This window comes from Rattus rattus, chromosome 15, assembly GCF_011064425.1.
Source record: "Rattus rattus isolate New Zealand chromosome 15, Rrattus_CSIRO_v1, whole genome shotgun sequence".
NCBI lineage: Eukaryota > Metazoa > Chordata > Mammalia > Rodentia > Muridae > Rattus > Rattus rattus.
Genome location: NC_046168.1, coordinates 6,643,364 through 6,664,928, shown reverse-complemented (window position 1 = coordinate 6,664,928; position 21,565 = coordinate 6,643,364). Strand labels below are relative to the sequence as shown.

Sequence of the window (21,565 nt, the reverse complement as noted above, 5' to 3'; positions counted from 1 at the left end):
TAGCTGTTCCCCAGCTTCTGGAAATTAGCCCAAGTTCAATAGCAGAAATGTGGTTGTGGGTAGTGAGTGGGAGGGACTGAGGACCAGCACTGCCCCTTCCTCCCCCGGCTGCTGTTTCCTCGCCTGGCCAGCATGCTCAGTTCAAAGATGGCTTTGGGAGGGAAAGTATTTCTTTCTGCTGCCTACCTCGACCTCTCTCAACTTCTGTGAGGTCTTAAACACCTCCTTTTGCCCAAGGCTCCACTGCCTCCCCTGCATCCTTGCCGTATACACTCTCCTCACCCACATTGGACACCTTACATGCTACCTTCCTCAGACCATGCTCCTTAGACATGGGTACCTGGTCATGTCCCAACACTCAGAGCAGCGTCCCATGCAAGGCGAAGGCTCTGTGTTCAGAGTCTGAAGCCCTGCAATACACTAACCTCTGTGGCAAAAATACATCATAAATAGAAAGGTTTTTGTGGTCAGATGAGTTTGGGAAGCATTGCCCTAGACGGCCTCTTTTTATAGACTCACAGTACACAACGGCATAGGCAGTTCCAAGAAGCCCTGCAACAGGATGGAGGTTCCTCAGTGAGACAACAGAGCCTTCCTGGGTGTCCTGAGAAGTGTCAACACCAGTACTCCCAGGAGTCTCACTAAGCCATATGAGGTCATCTGGGTCCCCTGAGCTCTGCTTGCTTCCCCAGCTGCACGTCAGACAGTGGATCCAGGTATCCTGCAGTGAGGTGCAACAAGGCTCTCCTCCCACTCAGCCCTTGCTGGACTAGACACAGGCTGTGGGGGTACCTGAGTTGGGATGGGGTAGCGCTAACCTCTCCAGCCTCAGAAAGAAGAGCCTCTGCTGGGGGAGAGGGCAGGGTAGAAGTCCTAAGATGTTATGGGGGCACAAACCCACTGCTATGCAGTCTCGACACAGCCCCAGGGGACAGGCTTCAGGACAGACCCAAAACTGCTGTGCCTCTGCCATTGAAATTCTATTACTGACTCATTAGTGCCCTGAGAGAAAATTGTGACAGGATGACAGGGAAGTGGCCCCGCAGCAGGACCAGCTTGGCTTGGGTGCTGGGCCATGCAAGGGCTAAGGCCTAGCTGTGGAACCAGTTCCTTAGCCATGAGATCTCTGAGCAAAGCTGTACTGATGCTCTGTCCAGGAAGCCATGATGCTGTGGTAGGAACACGACCATTAGACTCTCATTGCTAATATAGTGCAGGGCACAGCAACAAACCCACACATAGTAGGTGCTTTAAATAATTGTAGATGGATGAATGGTTATGCCTTTCCCTTCTATGCCCTCTATGATCACTGTGCTACTTTTTTTTTTTTTTTTTTTTTTTTTTTTTTTTTTTTTTTGAGCTGGGGATTGAACCCAGGGCCTTGCGCTTCCTAGGCAAGCGCTCTACCACTGAGCTAAATCCCCAACCCACTGTGCTACTTTTGACACTTAAAATTTCCAAGAGGGCTGGAAAGATGGCTCAGTGGTTAAGAGCACTGACTGCTCTCCCAGAGGTCCTGAGTTCAAATCCCAGCAACCACATGGTTGGGATCTGATTCCCTCTTCCGGTATGTCTGAAGACAGCAACAGTATGCTCATATATAATAAATAAAGAAATCTTTAAAAAAATTTCCAAGAAATACAAAACATGCCAAGTGTAGTATCTTACATCTGTAATCTTAGCATGCAAGAGGTTGAGGCAGGAGGATTACCTTGAGTTCAAGGCCTGCAATGAGAAACTCTGACTCAAACAAGTTTATTGAGTGATGTTTATGCGTGCCCTCATAGTATACACCATTCTTAGGAGCCAGAAAATGCTGACCTACTTGGCAGGTAAATATGGTGTACCAAGCTGATCCGGTGCTGTCTCCCTCCCCCATCCTGTCCTTTTTGGGAATTTGGTTCCCTCCAGAGTCCCAAGGGTAGCATTGCCATCTTGTTCTTGTTTCAGCCGGAGGAGAGGTAGGGTCAGTGAGCTGCCAAGCTGAAGTTGGGTGACAGACGGGAAGTCTGCCTGTCAATTTGAGCTGCCCCCAGGCTGAGTGAACACCGCATCGCACTCTTGGTGCTGGAGAACGGCTGACTATTGATTAAAAAAAAATGTCCCTCTGTGCTTTCCAAATTAAGACGACATTTAACTGAGTGCTTGCTGGCTCGCCTGCTCTGTCTGTCTCCCAGAAGACAGAGCCCATCTTGGTGGGAACTTGTTTCAAGAATGTCCAAAGCCTCAGCTTTGACATCTTGGCTGATGTCAAGAAATTTCTGTAACCTTCCTGTTCAGCACACCCAGTTCTGTCACCATCTGTACCGCCTCACTCGGAGCCTATCACCGGGAAAGTGCTGGTGTCAGCGTGCTAGGAAGGGAAGCATGACGCAGGGTGCAGCACCAGCCCTCACCTCACACCCCTTCTCTAACAAAACCGCATTGCCTGAGAGTTCTCTGGGTTCTGCAGGGAAGGCCGAGAGGGCTGCAGTGGTCCTTAATTGTAGGGAAGCCAGAGTCCATGTTGAAAATCTGATGAAAGCACTATTCTCGCCCAAAAAGAAACTGTATTCCACCCTGTCTCGGCGGGCAGTTTAGCTGTTCATGGTTCCCAAAGCCCAGACATCATCAGTTGAGAACCTGTGATGGGAGCCAGGAAGCGCACACGTCTGAAAACCACGCAGGATGCTGGAGGAGAATTGCCTAGTGATCAAGTCCATGGCTACGCAGTTACGTTCCAAGTTAGCCTAGGTTACCCCGCCCTGCTAAAAATAATAAAAGTTAAAATGTAAGTGGCCATGCCCTTACACGGTGGCACATGCCCTTAATCCCTGCATTCAGGAGGCAGAGGCAAGCAGATCTTGGTGAGATCAAGCCCAGACCGATCTACCAGGCCAACCAGGGCTACATACCCAGTGAGACCCTGAGGTTTTTGGTTTTTTGTTTGATTTTTTTGGTTTGGGTTGGTTTTTGGCTTTGGAAACAGGGTTTCTCTGTATAGCTGTCTGTAGACTAGGATGGCTCAACTCACAGAGGTCTGCCTACGTGTGTGTGTGTGTGTGTGTGTGTGTGTGTGTGTGTGTGTGTGTGTGTTGTGTTAAAAGGGCAGCACCACCACTGCCTCGTAAGACCCTGTTTTAAAAAAAACAAACGAAACACACGAACCCCACTGCGATGTAGACAATTGTCCCAAATCCCTGACCCCAGATCCTAGCCTTGCTGCACACTTGCTGTGTGGCCTTGTGCAAGTCACCTGTTGTTTCCTCTTTCTGTAGCCTTGGTTATAAAACGAAGAGTTGAGACCTGACTATGACAGTCACACACTGGTAATCCCAGTACTTGTCAGGGAGAGTCAGCAGGATCAAGAGTTCAAGGTCACCCTCCACTCTCAAGAAGAGTTGAAACAGTGAACCGTTCAGACTGTATGTGTACAATGGTTCAGTGTCTTGGAGCCATGTTGCATAAACTTTTGCAGGTCCCATGTTTCCTTGGGAATCTGCTGAGAACCTTGTATCTTCTGCTCAGATGAAAATGCTTATGCACCAAGTTGTGTCTGGTGTGCAGGGGGTCGAGGGACTGGCGCTTGGGGACTATATTGACGCAATGGTTTAGTGTTTGGTTCTCCTGTTTTGTTTTTGTTTGTTTGAGATAGTTTCTCAGGGTAGCCCTGGTTAGCCTGGAACTTGCTCTGTAGACCAGGTTGGCCCCAAACTCAAGAGATCTGCCCACCTCTACCTCCTGAGTGCTGGGATCAGAGGCATGTGTCACCACTGCCTGGTTTGGTTTAGATCTATGGTTCCAGGATTCCTGAGTCATCTCCCCACTCCATTTCTCCTCAACCTGCAAATCCACTAATTACTTGTGGGGTCAGCATGCTCTGTCTTTGTATTATAGTCTTCAGACTTTGTTTTCAGACAGTAGATCTACCCCCCCCCCCAATGAAGTCCTACTGGAGCGCCAACATAAATAAAAAGAAACTCTAAAGCATTTGTTTACCCATTTATTCATTCGTGTGTCTACTCAACAAGTATTTCAAGTGTCACCTGTGCCAGGCGCTTCTTAGACAAGCTGCTTGCTCGGCTCTCAGAGCCTCTTTCAGGGGCCTGGCACCCAACAGCTCTGTGAACCAGCTTGACAGGCCTCATGAGATGACCCTGACCTGGAGTGGGGTGATCAGAGACTCAGACCTTGCCTCTGAAGTGCTAACCTTCTTCAGGTCTCATACTCCTCATCTACAAGAAGGAATAACATCTCTGTATTCTAAGTGTGTTACCAGACCTAGGTGGGACCGTGACTGGCCTGTCTATGGATGAGAGTCAAGAGCACTGAGCTATCCTAAGCTAGCTGTGGCAGTTTGGAAATTTCCAGGAACAAAAAAACCTTAGGAAAATATTAGCTATTCACTCTCCCCGCCCCCGAAAGGCTGGCTGCTGTCAGTATGGATTTTCTAGTTCCGGTTCACACATTCTCCTCTGGGGCCTCAATTCACAGACCCAAGCCTGTCAATAGAGAAAGACTTCCCCAGATGGGGTGTCAGGAAGGGCTGCTCCTTGGAAAAGGAAGGGATTGGGACTGGGCAGACCCAAGCTCCTTTTACCCTGTGCTTGTAAGCTAGGACTTGTTCGGACCTGAGTGCCGTCTATTTGCAAGTCTTCATCTCAGGGACTTTTCCTCCTCTGTTCCTTGGTTTGCAATCTAGTGCCATGGTTGATGGCACAGGCTTTGGTGTTGAGCCAGTCTGACACACATTCTGGGTTTGCCTCTTCCCTGCTCAATCTTGGGGAAGACACTCAATGTTTCCAAGCTTGGCTCCTGAGAAATGGGTATAAAAACACTACCAACTTAGCATTGGACGTGCGACGGGGGGATTAAATTAAAGCCTAGTGCCTGGTGTATATAAATAGTCTATTTACAGTCTTGCTTTACCAACGTCCTGATTTTCTAGCTGAGAAGCATATTGTTGGATAACAGTGGAGTGGGGTCAAGGACACACATGTCCATCATCTGCGTACCTGTCACTGTGAACCAGTGTGACCCACTCCTGTCATGACCCAACAAGAGTTTTATGCCAGGAAATCAATAACAAACAGCCCTCACTCTGGTACTCTGTCCTCCTTTGTGTGGTGTGCAAACAGGAGAATGAGCTGCAGTTTTCCCTTTATTAGTAGGTCAGAGCTCATTGCCTGACTCCCCCAAGAGCCCGGCCTCAGCCTTCCTCTGCTTAGGATTCTGCACTCTGTGGTATCTGTTTGTCCTGAGGATCACCTCTTTACACTCTGCATGTGTTTTACCACAGACTCCTAGAGAGAAACAAGCTGTCCCTCTTGTCAGTAAAGCTCAGCCACCCAGACAATGTCTGCTCTAGTCAGTTGCTTGTTAGTCCTGGGCTCCTGCTTCCTCTGTGGGGAATAGCATAGCATCCGTTACTCCAAAGTTAGGGTTATCTCTGGCCAATGAATTCCACAAGTTTAGAAACCAGCTTATTCCCTGAGATCCTCAAGACCTGAGTGTCCTAACATTTCCCAGGGGACCCAAGTCCTGGATCCAAAGATGTTCCAACCATATTCATAGATTCCTGCCACAGCCAAGACTGCTCTCAGCTGCCTTCTTTCTCCCCAGCTGTGCTTCTGAGCCCGAGGCCCCACTGGTGGCTAGGTCTAGACTCAGGGTCCTCCCACACACTGAGAGCCTCCGCAAAGCCGCAGACGCAGCTTCCACAGGCACCGTGTTCTGCTCCAACAACATCTCCAGCAGTGAACTCATCTCCGAGACAAAAGTGCTGGCCAGGCGCGTGCCTGTTGCGCTTAGCTCGGGACCGGGTCCGACTGTCTTGCCGAATGTCTGGAAGGTTCTCGGTTCCTCTGATGCTGCAGCATCAGGGGAAGACAAGTTGTCTCGGTAATTGGTAGTGAGGGGCAATGACAGTCTCGCCATCCAGGCTGGGTCAGGGGGACTCAGCTTGTCCAGGGCTAGACCTGCAGAGGAAGAAGGGACACGGTGAGGGCCAGATGCACAGAAGGGCTGGGAAGCCAGGCAGGGTGGGGCTGTAAGCAGGACAAGAGTAGTGAACAAAGAAGGAAGGGGAAATGGTGGGGGGGACATACTACGGTGAGAGGGAACCGGAAGGAAGAGGCCCTGCCAGACACCTCCCTCGGCAGGAAAGCTGCTGACCAAAGCAGCGGGAAGAGCTTAGTTGGAAGGAGGCATGAGGACTGATAGAATGAGCCTATTTCTGCCTGGCGTGGAGGGATAACTATGGCATTCCAGCACCAGGGAAACTGAGGAGAGAGAGTCACATTAAATTTGAGGCCAGGAACATCTATGCTTCAAGTTCCAGGCCAGCCAGGGCTGCGTAATGAGACCCTACCTCAAAAACAAACAAAACTGAAAGAAATAATAATGACCATTTATGAACTGCTCATATGCCAAGAAAATGCATAGTCGCCTCATTTGACCTATTCAGACCCTTGAGATCAAAAGTCTTATCTCCATTTTAAGGATGAGGAAACTGACACTCAAAGAAGTCTTGTCTAACAGGCAATTAAAACTGGGTTAGAGCTAGGTCTGGTGACTTTGAAGCCCTTGGAAGTCCCCAACCCTATCCACTCTCTGGAAAGCGTGCTTTTCTTGGGTGCTCCTGGGGTCTGCCTCTGGAATTCCCAGGACTGCTTTGTCACCAGCTGGCTCCAAGCACCTCCATCTCACACTTGCTTTTCCAAAGGCAGGAAATCCTGGTCTACCGTCCAGCTGAAAGGGGACTGCCAGCCTGAGAATGGTCTTGAGAAAGGGATGGGGCAGGGCAATGGCAGCAACAGTGACAGCCTGGTTTGATCCTTAAGAAAGAAAACCTGTCCCCTAGATTCTCATGCCACACCACACTTTTTTCCTCATTTCCCCAACAGAAAATCCTGTCTCAAAAAATAATAATTCTATAAGCTAGATGTGTTGGCACAGGCCTGTAATCCCAGCACTCAGGGGGCTGAGGCAGGATTACTGGGAGTTCCAGAATAGAATAGGCTATACATAGAGGACTAGCCAGCTAGGACTATATAAGATTCTTTCTCTCTCTCTCTTTTTTTTTTTTTCCAGAGCTGAGGACCGAACCCAGGGCCTTGAGCTTGCTAGGCAAGCGCTCTGCCACTGAACTAAATCCCCAACCCCCAAGATTCTTTCTCAAATAACAACAAACTGGAGATGGGCTGGAGAGATGGCTCAGGGGTTAAGAGCACTGACTGCTCTTCCAGAGGTCCTGAGTGCAATTCCCAGCAACCACATGGTGGCTCACAACCATCTGTAATGGGATCTGATGCTCTCTTCTGGTGTGTCTGACGACAGCGACAGTGCACTCACTCACATACATGAAATAAATAAATAAATCTTAAAAAAAATAACAACAAATAAACATGAATTCCAGCCTGGAAGCAAAGGCAGTGAGAGAGAGAGAGAGAGAGAGAGAGAGAGAGAGAGAGAGAGAGAGAGAGAGAACACAAACATTTATGGTAGCTGGTATTTTAATGTTTATTTCAGGTTAGTACTTTTAAATCTGTGCAAGAAGAAGATGCTGGAAGGAAATAGGGCAAAATGTAAACTGAAATTCTCAGGGCGTAAATGGTCTGTCTTTCTTGTTTGCTTGCTTGCCTGTGTTTCCTACATTGCCAGAATGTTACTTTTGCAATTTGGAAAGGTTATTCGGCTGCAGCTAATCATTTGTTTGGATTAGTGAATGATCCCCTGGTTCTTGTCTTCAGTTTTGGACTGTACAGGATGGAGGAATCCCCCTCCCTTCCCCGGCCTGGGACTAAGTGAATGTTGTATGAGAACAGCTGGAAAGTGGTATGAGTTCCCTGTGTAGTCTTCACTAAGACTTCAGTGAGTTTATGGCAACCAGTAAAATAGTCATCATTATCTCCCCTAGCCACCACGGGTATGTGAGTGCGTGTGAGTGTGCTTGTACGCATGAGTGTGTGTGTGTGTGTGTGTGCTTGTGCACGTGCGTGTGTGTATGTGTGTGTTGTGTGTGTGTGTGTATGTAGGCTACCAGAAGTCAACATCAGATGTCTCATTCCGTTCCCTTCTATTTATTTATTTATTTATTTATTATTTACGAGATTTCACTTTGTAGCCCCTGCTTGGCCTGGAACTCCTTATGTAGACCAAGCTAGTCTCAAACTCACAGTTATCCACCTGTCTCCACCTTCTGAGAACTGATTCTCTCACTAAACCTGAAGCTCACACCTCAGCTAGGCTGTCTAGTTAACAAGCGTCAGGAATCCTCTGGTCTCGGCCTCCCCAGCACTGAGATTACCCATGCACCGTGAGGCCTGGCTTGTACACGGGTTTTAAGGAATCCAAACTTAGGTCCTCAGACTTGTGTGGTAAGCACATCACCCCCTGAGTCATCACAGCCTTCACTCAGGTTTTTTATCTGATCATCAAGTCCCCTTCTAGGCACAGGCCTCAGTAGCCCCAGGGCATCCAGTTCTTGAACAGCAATGTCGTTCTCACCCCTTCTTTTCTTCTTCCAAAGCCACTTTGCCCAATACCTTCTGGGCTATGGGAAGGTGGGACAGGTCAAGGATTGAGCCTGCAGGTTCTAGCCACAACTGGTCAATGATAGAATTCAAAACTGTAGCTACCAACCATACGTGGGTACTGAGCCCTTGAAGTGTAGCTGGTATGACTGAGGACTCAATATTTCATTTTATTTAATTTCACTTCATTTAAACTTAAAGTGCCATATGTGGCCAGTGGCTATCATATTGAACAGCACAGCTCTGAAATTTAGAGCCATATCGTCTATGTTAATAGCCATTAGCTGCATGACCCTGGGCAAATTATTAAACACTCTTGACCCCCAGCTTTTTTTTTCTTTATGAAATGAGGATAATGAATAGCCCTTTCTCTTCATATTTTCTCCAGAGAAACTTACAATAGGTGACTTGCACTTTAAAAGCACTCTGTCAATGCTAGTTATAGTTTTTAGCCCCAGAAAGGGCAAAACCTGCCATGCCTTGAAGCCAGATGGAACCCGTGGGAAGTAAATCCACTGCACAAACTGGATGGATGGTCAGGGCAGCGCGTGTCACCTGGAGGAGGGAGGTCCCACTGTAGGTGCTCAGCGGGAAGCGTCCTGCCTTAAAGTCCTTATTAGGTTTTTTGCTATCTTTTGCTTTGTTTTTTCAGGACAAGTTTCTCTGTGTAGCCTTGGCTGTCCTGGAACTTACTCTGTAAACCAGGCTGGCCTCAAACTCATGGAGATCTGCCTTCCATGTACTGGTATTAAAGGTGTGTGGTACCACAGCCTGGTCCAGATTATGTTTATTGTTAAAATTAATCACTTTACTTTCCTTCTCTTCTTCCTCTTTTTCTTCCTTTTTTTTTCTTTTTTCTTTAAAAAACAGGATCTTATATAACCCAGAGTAGACAAGAATTCATCATGTAACCAAGGAGGATTTTACGTTTCTGACCCTCCACTCCCAAAATCTGGTATTACAGGCATGGACCGACAGGCCCATTTAATACAGTGCTTGTGAATGAACCTAGGAACACTCTACCAAACAAAAACTAATTGTTCTTCTACCAAAAAAATTTTTTTTTCGTTAGTTTCAATTAGCACATTGAGAAGTTGCCTCTGTTCTGGAGGGAAAGGTTATTTAAATATGCCAACAGCAACGGTGCAGTTCAGCTGCTACTGCCCAGGTTTGGGCACCCCAGCCAGGAGGAAGCAAACTCTGGACGGGCCAGCTTACTTCCTGAGCCTGTGTTCACCTGTACACTGCACTGGATGCTGTGTGTCCCCAGAGGAGTGCTTGTAGGCTTTCCTGGTGCTGGGCACACAGACCAAGAAGGAAGCGATTGCTTACTCAGCAATGACCCAAAAGTCAAGCCTAGTGCTATTTTATTCTCTTTCTTTTTTTAATTTTCAAAAGGTTTATTTGTTCTGATTTCTGTCTGGGCATCATATGTACACCTGTTGCCTGTGAAGTTCCGAGGAGGGCACTGAATCCCCTGGAACTAGAGTGTGAGTTGCCATGTGGATGCTAGCAATTAAACCCAGGTCCTCTGGAAGAGCAGCCAGCGCTCCTAACCACCGACTCATCTCCCAAGTCTATTCATTATTCTTTATTTTATAAAGATTTATTTATTTATTTTATGTATATGAGCACACTGTAGCTGTCTTCAGACACACCAGACCCCATTACAGATGGTCGTGAGCCACTATATGGTTGCTGGGAATTGAAATTCAGGATGTCTAGAAGAACAGTCGGTGCTCTCAACCACTGAGCCATCTCTCCAGCCCCCCCCTTTAAAAAAAAAAAAAAAAAAGATTTATTTATTTTAGTTATAGGAATACACTGTTGCTATCTTCAGGTACACCAGAAGAGGGCATCAGATCCAATTACAGATGGTTGTGAGCCACCATGTGGTTGCTGGGAATTGAACTCAGGACTTCTGGAAGAGCGGCCAATGCTCTGAACCACTGAACCATCTCTCTAGCCCCCTATTCATTATTCTTAACAATGATTTTTAAAAAATAGAACCTGGGGGCGAGATGGCTTATTGGTTAAGAGTAACCAATTTGCTTTTCCAGAGGACCTGGAATTTTCAATTCCTAGCACCCACATGGCTGCTTACAACTGTCTGTAAATCCAGTTCCAGGGGATTCAGTACCCTTATACATACAAATGTGCAGGCATAAACACCAGTGGACATAAAATAAAAATAAATACATAAAAAAGGTAAAAACCATGGTCATCAAACAAAGGAAAGCTGGGTATGTGGCTCATGCCTGTGATCCCAGTGCTTCCCACTGGGAAATCGAGGCAGGAGGATTTCGAAGAAGAATTCAAGGTCAGCCTGGGCTACATATTGACAGAGCAAAACCCTGTCTTAAATAACTAAACCTACCACCATATAACTAAATAAGCAAACGTACAAATAACCACTTTCCGAGACTGCAGGGCAAATAAGATGCTGGCCACGCCCCTCTCGACAGTGGACAGGAGCAGAACTCTGCAGCCTGGGTGCATGGGAGGATGATGGACACAGAGACAGCCCCAGGGTGACCCCGGGGTATCCCTACCTGTATTAGGATCCAACAGGCTGGACAACTCTTCTTCTAGAAGTCGCTTTACAGAAAGGTCCTCCTCTGGGCTTGGGGGCCCTTCTTCCAAGTCAGGTTCTGATAGGCCACCAGGCCTGATGCCTAAGCCATCTGTGTCTGGGATGGTAGCTCTGTGAAGAAAGCCAGCAGGGTTTCAAGTGAGGAATTCCCAGGTAACTGTCTGTTCAGACAGCATGTGTCATCTATACAAGGACCTGGTACATAGCCTGGCTTACAGAGTCAGGGTGAACTGGGTCTTCCACTCCTGAAGATTGTTTCCTCTAGAAGGAAATGGGAGTAATACCTAGTAACTTCCCTGGGCCGTTGTAAAATGAGACTATTAGTAAGGTACCCTGCAACAGTGTAACCGGTAGGCACGCAGAAGAGAAATGACGCCATTGGGAGTGTTGCTCACTACTGCCCCCTCACGCCTCTGAAGAGTATAGCACAGGGCAACATTTAGTAAACTTCTTCAGTCAACTTGGTCATCTAACCTGCACCAACCAGGCAAAGCTTTTTTTTTTTTTTTTCTTATTCCTCATTCTCTTGTCAAGTACTCAGAGCATGGCCTGGCACACACAGGGTGCTTGACAAACATAGTCAAGGAAGAAGTAGTTTCCTCCCTACCAAAGTCACATCTCAGAGCAAAGGAGTAGGGGCGTGTGTGTGTGTGTGTGTGTGTGTGTGTGTGTGTGTGTGTCTGTGTGTGTCTGTCTGTCTGTGTGTGTGTCTGTCTATCTCTGTCTCTGTGTGTCTCTGTCTCTCTCTTTCTCTCTCTGTGTGTGTCTGTCTCTTTCTCTCTGTATGTGTCTGTCTCTTTCTCTGTGTGTCTGTGAGTATGTCTGACTCTCTCTCTCTCTCTCCCTCTGTGTGTGTGTCTGTCTCTGTGTATGTCCATGTATCTATCTGTGTCTCTCTCTCTGTCTGTGCTCTCTCTCTCCCTCTGTGTGTGTGTGTCTGTCTGTCTGTCTCTCTCTGTGTGTCTGTCTCTGTCTCTGTCTCTGTCTCTCTCTCTCTCTCTCTCTCTCTCTCTGTGTCTGTGTGTGTGTCTGACTCTCTCTCTCTCTCTCCCTCTGTGTGTGTGTGTGTTGCATCATATCTACATCAGCACCCCAGCTTCCTGCCTAAACATGGGATCCCTATGTTTCATTGATCCTCAGGGCCTCTGACAGTCCCTCAGGAGGAAGCTCATTTCTACAGGTGAAAAGCCTCCCCAGAGCCCCTAAGACCCAAGAGTCCTGTCTGCTGTCTGTTGTCCTTATTTCTGGTTGCACCCCTTGCTGCTGCCCTTAAGAGATCAGCTAGGGGGTAGCAAGCTGGGGGTAATAATGCCGATTACCCTAAGCCAGGTGCGGTGCTCCCGAAAGGTGCGGGCGCTCGCTCATTGGACCCTTTCAAGCTTATATGGAAGAGTCATTCCCGTTTTACCAGTGAGACAATTTCTGCAGCTTGCCTATCCTCCTGCCCCCACTTGTTGACTAAGTAATTAAGCAAGAATTCAAATCCAGACTCATGACTCTGGAATGTATGTACTATTAAGGCTCTGGAAAGCACACCAAAAAAGTGAAGGCCTTTAAAGCTGCCCTTCTGACCTCCTGCTCCCCACCCCCCCAGCAAGTAGATATCGATCTAGAATTCCTTTCCCAAAGTAGGTCATAGAAACTAGAACTCTATCCAAAGCCAACCCTAAAACCTAAAAACAGGACTTGAATTCCCCCCCTTACTTCCTGAGAGTTGGCAATAAAGAAATTCTCTGAGCTGCCTAGCTCGATTGCAGGTTATAAGTCCCTTGTTCCAGAAAAAAACTCCTTGCCCATACCTGGGAGCAAGAAATGCCTGGCGGAATAGTACAGAAGCTATACAGATAGGCCTTGCTGGGGCTCCCCCGTCCTGGTCTTAATTTCCATTCGCTCAGACCCCTTTTACCCAATTATATTTTCTTAGGGATCCCTGCAATGCTGAACCCAAATTTAAAAACGGGTCTTTGGATCTTTATGATTTGAAAAAAATGTAACAGGGCCAGTGAGGCAGATGCCTTAGTGGCTAAGGGTACTTGTCACCAAACCCGATGACCTGAGTTCAATCCTTAGCACCTAAGTGCTGGAAAGAGAAAATAGACACCTACATGTGGTCCTCTATCCACATACACTCATATGCAAAATAAATGTAAAATCATTTTTAAAACGTTTTTATGACTTTTCTCTTGTTCACTGGTGTATTACCAGTCTATTTCCACAGACTCAAAAGTTGGGCCCGCAGAAAGAAAGTCCATTTCTCCATTGACATCCTCTTGAGGTCTCTTCAATTCCTGGACTGCCCTGAGGGCCACACCCTCACATCTACACCCTGACATAGTAGAGCCAAGAGAAAGAAAGGAGAACGTTACAGATTTCAAACCAATCAAGTAATCAGGAGACAGATAGTCAGAGGTAAGAGATGAAGTAATTTCCTTAGCGACACTGGGGCCTGTAAATATCATAAATACAGTGGCCCCAGGACGGAGCTTCCAGAGTGGGGGATGGGTGCTGTCTGCCGCAAACACTCCCTGGACTGGGTTCCTAGGGTGTGCTCACCCTTCCACAGATCACCAAGGCATAGGGAGGGTAGCTTAGGGACCCCCAGGGGACTGTGTTGTGGGTGCTACGTGCTGCTTACCTGCTGCTGCCGGGCTTGGCCGAGTATTTATTTCCTCGGTGGTTTGGTTTGGGCTGGAATTGGCCCTGATGCAGCAAGGACAGCAGCTGGGAGATTTGCTACAAGACAGGAAAAATCTGTTGACTCCACACAATTCCGACCCTGCACGCTTCCTCGCCGGATGTTTCCCTCAATGCTGGTGCTTTCTTTTTATAGTTTTTCCTCTGGCTTCAGATGCTTCTGTGATCAGATAGGGGGTTGGGGGGTGGGGGTGGACCTGTATGACTGAGTAGGGGACCTGGGGGGAGGGAGCTTCCTGGCTTTGTCTGTCACTGCAAACCCTGGGCAGCTGAAGCAAATAGATAGAGTGGAGACCCTTGAAACCATCCCCACAAGCTCATTCCCGGGAGTGGCTGGTGGACTTTGAGGGTCAGAGTGAAAAAGGTATTTCCTGATCTTACGGTTGTTACTTTGATAAGGATTATCTTTGAACTGTACTCACACATTCTGGCCAATTCGTGTGGGCAATATGGACAACTGCATTGTATAGAGAAGAAATGGTGTCATTTAACCAATTCACTTATTCACCCTGTCAATCAATGGTCATGTATTTAAAAGCATTGGTGCCAGGCATAGTGTTTCCGTGGGACTTATAAAAACAAGAAAGGGATACCCCTCTTTTGTCTCTGGAAGTTCATGGTTTACAAGGAAGGGGGCATGGGGAGGAGAAGCGTGACTGACTGTATTTGAGTGTTGGGAAGGGGCGGGCTTTGCAGGAGCAGAGGTCTCAGACCTATTTTGGAGCAGGCAGCAAGTAGGAAGGTACTGCCGAAGAAAGCTATTCGTTTGCTTTCTGTCCTTTGAGACAGGATCTGTGCCGTGCAGGCTAGCCTTGAACTCTTGCTTTAGCCTGCTGAAAGGCTGGAACTACAGGCATGTGCCACCAAATTTGGCTTTCAGGCAATTTGACAAATGTGTTTGTGAATTCTGGCTGTGTGCCCCGAACTCCTGCAGAGCCCTAAGGCTCCACAGGAATTCCGCCAGAGACTAGGGGGTCTAGACAGTAGCAGAAGACGGCTTCTGTTAAGGGCCAGAAAAATGGAAGTTTCAGAAGGTGAAAGAAGTGGGGACTGTCTAGATGTCAGGCCTATACCCTGAGGTCCTGGAGAGAGCAGAAGAAGACCTTGTCTTGGCAGACTGCATTCTCCTGTGGTCACTAGCTTGGGAATGTTCAGGCAGATTTTTGAGATCTACTGAGATCTACCAGCTTAGTGGTCTCTCGTCTCTGAAGTGGGTTTGCATCTCCACAGCATTGTCAGTGTTAATTAGATATGTCGATACTAAAAATCTCCTGCAGACTCAGGGATACAACCCCTAAAAATGTTGCTTCTCTGTGGCTGGGATGGGGAGAGTTAGGGTCCTATAACCTGCCTCAGGTAGATCCTGCCTCTCCCACCAGGCCCAGAAGCCCTTAAAAGGAAGACACCTGCTACCTCTTACCCAGGTAAAGCTAACCTGAAGGGCCACACCCAGCGCTGCGTGCGGGCACTCTGAGTCACTTCACAGTTGGCAACCAAACTCTGGGGTTGGTCTTGAGTCCACATTCTAAACCTGTTCATGCCTTACCTGCCATCTCCATGGCCCTAGAAAGTTACTTATGGCTTCTAAGTCAGTTTCCTCAGCAGCACGGGAGGGAGACTGAGGTCACATGGTGCTTACATTTCAGTGAGCCGAGGCACCTGATTCACTTGGAGCCTGTGGTGACACTTAGTAATTACCTGGTGACAACTAATCTCATTTGTGCCACACAATAGCTGCGGGAAAAGAGACAGCATCCCAACCATTTAAGGAAATGGAAGCCGAGGTTCATGGTCCTCACAGCACCAAGGCCTGGAACTTGAACTTAGATCTGACTTTACTGAGGGGCTGAACTGTCAAAAAGACCTGGGCGCTGGACATCGTACTCTTGCCCTCCAACTGATTCCACGTGGGTACCTTTCTTTCCGTCACTTGAGTGTGTCGTGCAGAGTGTCTCCTCTCCACTGGCATGTCCAGTGGCATGGCATTCGAGTTCATTCAAAAAGCAACTGGTGGAGGAGTGAGCCTGGATGAATGCAGTCACTGGCTGTAGGTCCCTCTGGGTTTGCAGGGAGCCCCAGGGTAAGATTCCTAGGAGAATAGCTAAGTCACTCCCAGGTGGTTTCCTGAGAAGGGGGCTGGGAAGGAAGCTGTGTCCTTGCCCCAGGAGAAACCTGAGCTAATTGTCTGGTCCAATAGAAGTTTGTCTCTGACGCACAGGCTAGCAGAGACGCTCTCTGGATGTCAGAGAAGCAGTTAGGGATGTGTTAAGTACTATCCCAGAGAAGACCTCCCATTTGTGGTTAGTAATTCCTGAAGCAGGAAACAGACAGTCATTCACCATCCCATTAATCCTTCCCTCCCTTCCTCTCTTCCCTCCCCAGCAGTAGAAACCAAATAAGCTTGTCTTCCGTAATCCCATTTTGTAGATGAAGACAGTGAGACTCCACTGTTAAAGGAGTTCTAAGCTGCTGTGTGGCAACTTGGATCTGCCTAGCTAGAAGGGTTGTTTCCACTGTGCTGTTCTGTGAGCCCAGCACATAGACATTTGGGGTCTTAGGCAAGTCTAATGCTTCCCCTGGAGCCTGCAGCAGTGGTAAGTAGGCCTGACTCCTTCACAGGAAGGTGGCCTAGCCAAGACAGAGCAGGTGTAGCAGGATGGAGAGGTGCTTTGTGGAGGTGATAGTACTCACTGGCTGAGCATGTGCTACAGGACAGACAGACACACTGATTCCTTTTGTTTTTATGCAGACTTGGGAGAAGCATGCTAGTGAAGTAGATACGGTCAATAGATAAACTGAGTAATTTCTCTATGAGCCACAGGTGGGAAGAGGTAGAGGCAGGATTCGAACCTTAGGCAACCTTACTCTAAGGTTTTTATTCCTAGTCACTATCTTTGCCAGGCTTGCATTAGCACATTACAGGAATTAACTGGCCTGGTCCTTAGGACAACTCTACATACTTCTTACTGACATACCCATCTCACCACTAGGAAAACTGAGGCTCACAGACAACTAATTAGTCTAGGGTCACACAGTGATTCTGGCCACTGTGCCCTTAACTCCTGCATCACTGTGTGCTGGGTGAGCCTAAGGATGAATATGGGAAATGGGGGTGTCTGACGCTTTAGTGGTCTAATTCTTCTGGGGGTGACCAGAAAAAGTGCTGCCCGTGCCAGAGGTACCTGGACAGGAGGAGAGTCCCCAGCAAGCTCCTCCACAGGGTTCCGTTCTGCAAAAGCAGCTACAGAGAGTCGAACCAGGCTCCTGAGAATCTGATGAGGACTGGACTCGCCTTTAGGAGACACTTTGCCATTGAGATTCCGCTGTCGTCTTAGGGTCGCAGAGGACGCTGGTGGGCTCTGTGGTGCCTCCTTGCTGCCTTGGTCTCCAGTCACCCTCACTATGGGGCTGCCAGGCACCTTCAGAGGCTTTAAGAGTGGCTGGCGTAGGGTGGGTGGTGACTCAGGAAAGTTGAGGTTCTCTCGGGAGGCATTCCTCTGCCTGGGGTGGTTGAAGAGAAAGTTGAAGGTGTCCTGCAGTACCTCCTGGCTCTCTGCCAGTGCTCCCTGGTTGCCTTGGTTACGCAGGGTCCGGTATAGGGTTGGTGTGAGGTGGAAGGGGGCCTGCAGGCAGGAGTCCCAACCTGCCTCCATCAATGTCTCTTTACTGGTATCCTTGTGAGATGGCCTAACTTCCTCAGTCTCATCCTCCTGGGCCCTAAGCATAGGCACCAGGTGGATATCTGCCTTCTGAATGTGTTTCTGGGGCCTCTTGGGCTGGTGGCGGTACATAGACTCAGCTTCCCGACAGTTGTAGGCCCTATTATCCCTTTTCTCTATCCGGCAGATGGATACAAGCAAAGCCAAGATCAATCCAAAGACGGCCAGCAGTACAGCCAGGCAGATCATAGCCAGCGCTGGTGTGCTCAGAATTCCGGGCTCATGAGCAGAGTCCCTTAGGTGGTCCATGCTGGTGACAAACACGACCTTCAGTGAAACTTGGGTCTGCAAGGAGGGGCTGCCCTGGTCCTCTACCACTATGCCCAGGTCCCATTGACTCCCGATGAGGCTGCTGGCATTGGTGACATTAATGAATAGCTGCCCCAGGGAAGGGCTGAGGACAAAGAGATGAGCGTCATTCCCACTTTGAATGCTGTAAAGGAGTTCCCCATTGGCCCCCGAGTCTGCATCCCTTGCCACGATGGTCACCAAAAGGAAGGACCAGGGGCTGTGGGTAGCCTTTGGTGGTGTACCAGTACCTGCTGGATCCATGCCACTGGGGCTCTCAATGGGCAACAGAAGGTGGCCCGTGGAGGCATTTACAAGCACTGAAAGGGTGGCTTTGCCTTCACTGAGCGTAGGCTGAATCACTTCTGGGGTATTGTCGTTGGCATCCAAGAGGCTAACCCACACTGAGATGCTGGATGAGAGCTGGGGTTGCCCTCTGTCCTCTGCTATCACCTGGAACTCAAAGCCTGCCATCTCTTCATAGTCCAGCGACCTCTGAGCAGTGACTTCTCCTGTTTCAGAGTCAATAATGACTAAGTGAGAAACAGGGGAGTCCTTGATACGGTATGACACTTTTCCATTACTGCCCAAGTCAGCATCATGAGCTTTGAGCGTGATAAGGTGAAGAGATGGGGGGTTGTTTTCCCAAGTGGAGACCTCATACCGGCTCTTCTCAAATACAGGGGCATTGTCATTGACATCACTGACCTGAATCTGGAGCTCCTTCTCAGCTGATAAGGCCTGGGGTCCCTGGTCTTGGGCAAACACAGTGAGAGTGTATATGGGCCATTGCTCTCTGTCCAGTGTGGCACTGGTGAGCAGCATGTACGTGTTGCCATTAGTCCTTTTCAGTCTGAAGTGACCCAGCTCTTGATTCAGCCAACAGTTGACTAGACCATTGTTTCCTGAGTCCAAGTCATTCGCAATGACAAGAGCAATGAAGCTGTCCCTGGGAAGATCTTCTGACACCAGCGACATCTGGGAGGCCCACGTGATGTGGATGCTTGGGGCGTTGTCATTGACATCCAGAACTTTGATGAGAACTTTGCAATGGCCTGGGATGGAATTGGGACCTAAGTCCCTTGCCTGGACATCCACCTCATAGGCAGGGTTCTTCTCGTAGTCTAGGGGTTGGAGCAGAATGATCTGGCCTGTCTTGGCATCTATACCAAAGGTATTCATCACCTCTGGGGACACATGCTTGCCAAAGAAGAATTCTACCTCCCCATTGGGGCCTTGGTCTGGATCCGTAGCAGTCAGGTTTATGAGAAGAGTACCAGGGGCAGTGTCTTCTGGGATTTCTAGTGCTAGTGAACTCTCAGCAAACACTGGGCTATTGTCATTGGAATCTAGGACATTGACCTTGACCATGCTAGTACCTGACTTGGGGGGATTCCCATTGTCATAGGCAGTCAGCACCAGATCAAAATACGAGTGGACTTCCCTGTCCAACTCCTTCACCACCACAAGTTCTGCGTGTTTGGTCTCATCAGGGCCCACAATAACATCCAGGGCAAAGTGTTCACTGGGAGACAGAGAATAGGAGTATAAGCTGTTAGGGCCAGTGTCTTGGTCAAGAGCTCTGTCCAAGGGAATTCGTGTGTGCAGAGAAGCACTCTCAGAGATTTCCAGCTCCTGCTCATCTTTGGGAAACTGAGGCTGGTGGTCATTGATGTCCAGCACCTGAATCTCCACATGAATTAGAGCAGAAGCCCCTGTGGCAAGCACATCAAAGGACACCAGGCAGGGGTCTTGCTGCCGACAGAGTTTCTCCCGATCCAGCCGGCTGGAAGTGTTGAGCAGGCCGTCCTCAGAGTTCATCTGAATCGGCAGTGCCTGAGGCAGCTGCAGAATCTGAAAAGCATCTCCTGCCTTCCCACGCCTCTCCTCCACTCCTGGTTCTTGGGACAGTTTCCCTATCACGGTGCCAGATGGCACTTCCTCTGCCACTTGGAATTTCACCGTGACAGTGGCCACCTCCTGACAAGCCCCTGAAATGAACAAGTAGCTTCCTGGTCCTAAGAGCCCCAGCAGGAAAGGCAGAAGTAGCATCGTGCTTACCGGAGGGAGGGCTGGACTGGACCCACTGGAGTTTTTCAAAGGCAGGACTCGTCCCCAAGTAGTTCCTGAATGGCTCGGTCAGCCTGGCTCTCCCACTTCAGACCTGCTGGTACAACTTTGTCCCATAATTAGAAGATGCTGTAAGAGGCAGGATTCCCAAGCAAGGCCATCTTCGTGACAAGTGATCTGAGAGGTCCCAGAACAGAGAAATTGCTAGAAGAGGTTCTCGTTCCACAGCAGCACCAGCTGGTCCACTTAGCAGTGATGGGCAAGCACGGGGCTGAGAGAGACTTGACCTAGTAAAGCAGGATGTAGGGATTTGACTTCCAAACAGTTTCTAGACTGGGGAAGCAGAGAAGCGGCTTTTTCCTATGGAAACCCCACCTACAGGAAAAGGGAGGGCTGTGAGTTTCAATGGCAATTAGAGAAAGAGCATTTCCTGTGAGACCGAGAGGCCTGTTGCTGAAGAGGATGAGGCCAGGACTCCTGGGACAGACTGGATGAGAAGGTGCTGTCCATGTAGCGAGGCAGCCAATGAGAGACAAGGAGTCGCTGCGTGCGTAACCAAGAGAGTTGAGAACTTGACCTATGCTGATGTCCCCCTAGGGCATGTCAGGTTCCCCATCTCTCTACTTCATCTTTTTTCCTCGCCTTCCTCTCCCATTCTTCTACCTTCTGCCCCTGTCCTTTTCTTACACTTGCTGGACTCTCAGCCTCAACTTTGCCCCCACGCTTGTCTCTCTGAAAAGCAGCTGTGGTTAGGACAACAGCCACAGGAGCTAAAGGGCGAGGGCTCGAATGCTGACTTTGCAATTAATTGGTCATCTGGGCCTACTGGGACAAATGACTTAACCTCTCTGAGCTTCTGTTCCTTCGTCTTCAGCGAGGGGCGGGGAGCAGAAGAGATGTGCTCTCTGTAGGAAATCGTGGGGATTGGGAGAAATGATGTTTACAGTCCCTTGGCCTGGTCCAGATCCCAAATCAGAAATGCTAATGTTGGGGTAAGGTGACTGCAGTCCCCACAGCCCATCCTACCTGTGGCTGCAGCGTACATTAGCCATGGGGTGGTTTTTGTTCACACAGACCCCTGAGGGTGCCAGTGGCACCTCTAGAAGCTGTTAGGACCGGTCTGATCTGACTACAAGGCTCCCTCCCCCTCCCTTCCTGAGATCCTTGAGATCCATTGTTCTCTGCATCTGGTCCAACTTGAGTCCCTGACTGGGAAACCCCAAGCCTTTCTGCCTCTGTCTCAACCTTTTCATAGTTCCGTCTCCCACACCTTCCTCTCTCTCTTTCATCTGGTCTTTCTCTCCCTTCCTCCAATTCTTCTCGCCACACCTTTGTTTATGAGAGACCTCCTCTGCCTGACTGCCCCCACTTCCGTTCACCTTTCTCTCAGGCAGAGGAGGGGCAGGTAGCTTGCAAGGCCTCTTGACTTCTGCTTTTCCCTCAGTGTGTTGCCTCAAGTATTCATCCAGTCTTAAGGCTCAGCCTTCTGTAGGCTCTATTCTGGAGGTCTGTAAAGGTTTGAACGGGTGGAAATTAAGGTCAGCTTCCCAAAGATGGGTGTCTGTTGCTGAGCCCTTGGGGCCAGCGATGCCCCATTTGGACACAGTGACACCACTCAGGGCTTGTTGGCATGGGGACCCACTGCAGTCAGGTTGGGGTAGCTGAGGGTTAGTCACATGCGCTCCCCT

The 21,565-nt window shown here is 48.9% G+C and overlaps 1 protein-coding gene across 1 annotated transcript; it reads right to left on the bottom strand.

Annotated features, from left to right (window-relative positions):
- Positions 1-3,968: 3,968 nt before the first annotated feature.
- Pcdh12 (protocadherin 12) lies at positions 3,969-20,240 on the bottom strand. Its single transcript, XM_032886210.1, has 4 exons — positions 16,983-20,240; positions 13,742-13,839; positions 11,066-11,217; positions 3,969-5,957 (listed from the first exon to the last, which is right to left on the bottom strand). Exons 1-4 carry the CDS (start codon positions 19,857-19,859, stop codon positions 5,548-5,550), a joined length of 3,537 nt encoding a protein of 1,178 aa, XP_032742101.1. The 5' UTR covers positions 19,860-20,240; the 3' UTR covers positions 3,969-5,547.
- Between the last annotated feature and the right edge of the window lie 1,325 nt (positions 20,241-21,565).

Coding starts and splice junctions, on each gene's coding strand:
- Pcdh12 (XM_032886210.1), bottom strand. CDS start 19,859: ATGCTACTTCTGCCTTTCCTGCTGGGGCTCTTAGGACCAGGAAGCTAC. Junction 13,840..16,982: donor GGGACTCTCCTCCTGTCCAG/GTACCTCTGGCA, acceptor CCTGTCTTGTAG/CAAATCTCCCAGCTGCTGTC. Junction 5,958..11,065: donor CCTGTTGGATCCTAATACAG/GTAGGGATACCC, acceptor CTTCCTCTGCAG/GTCTAGCCCTGGACAAGCTG.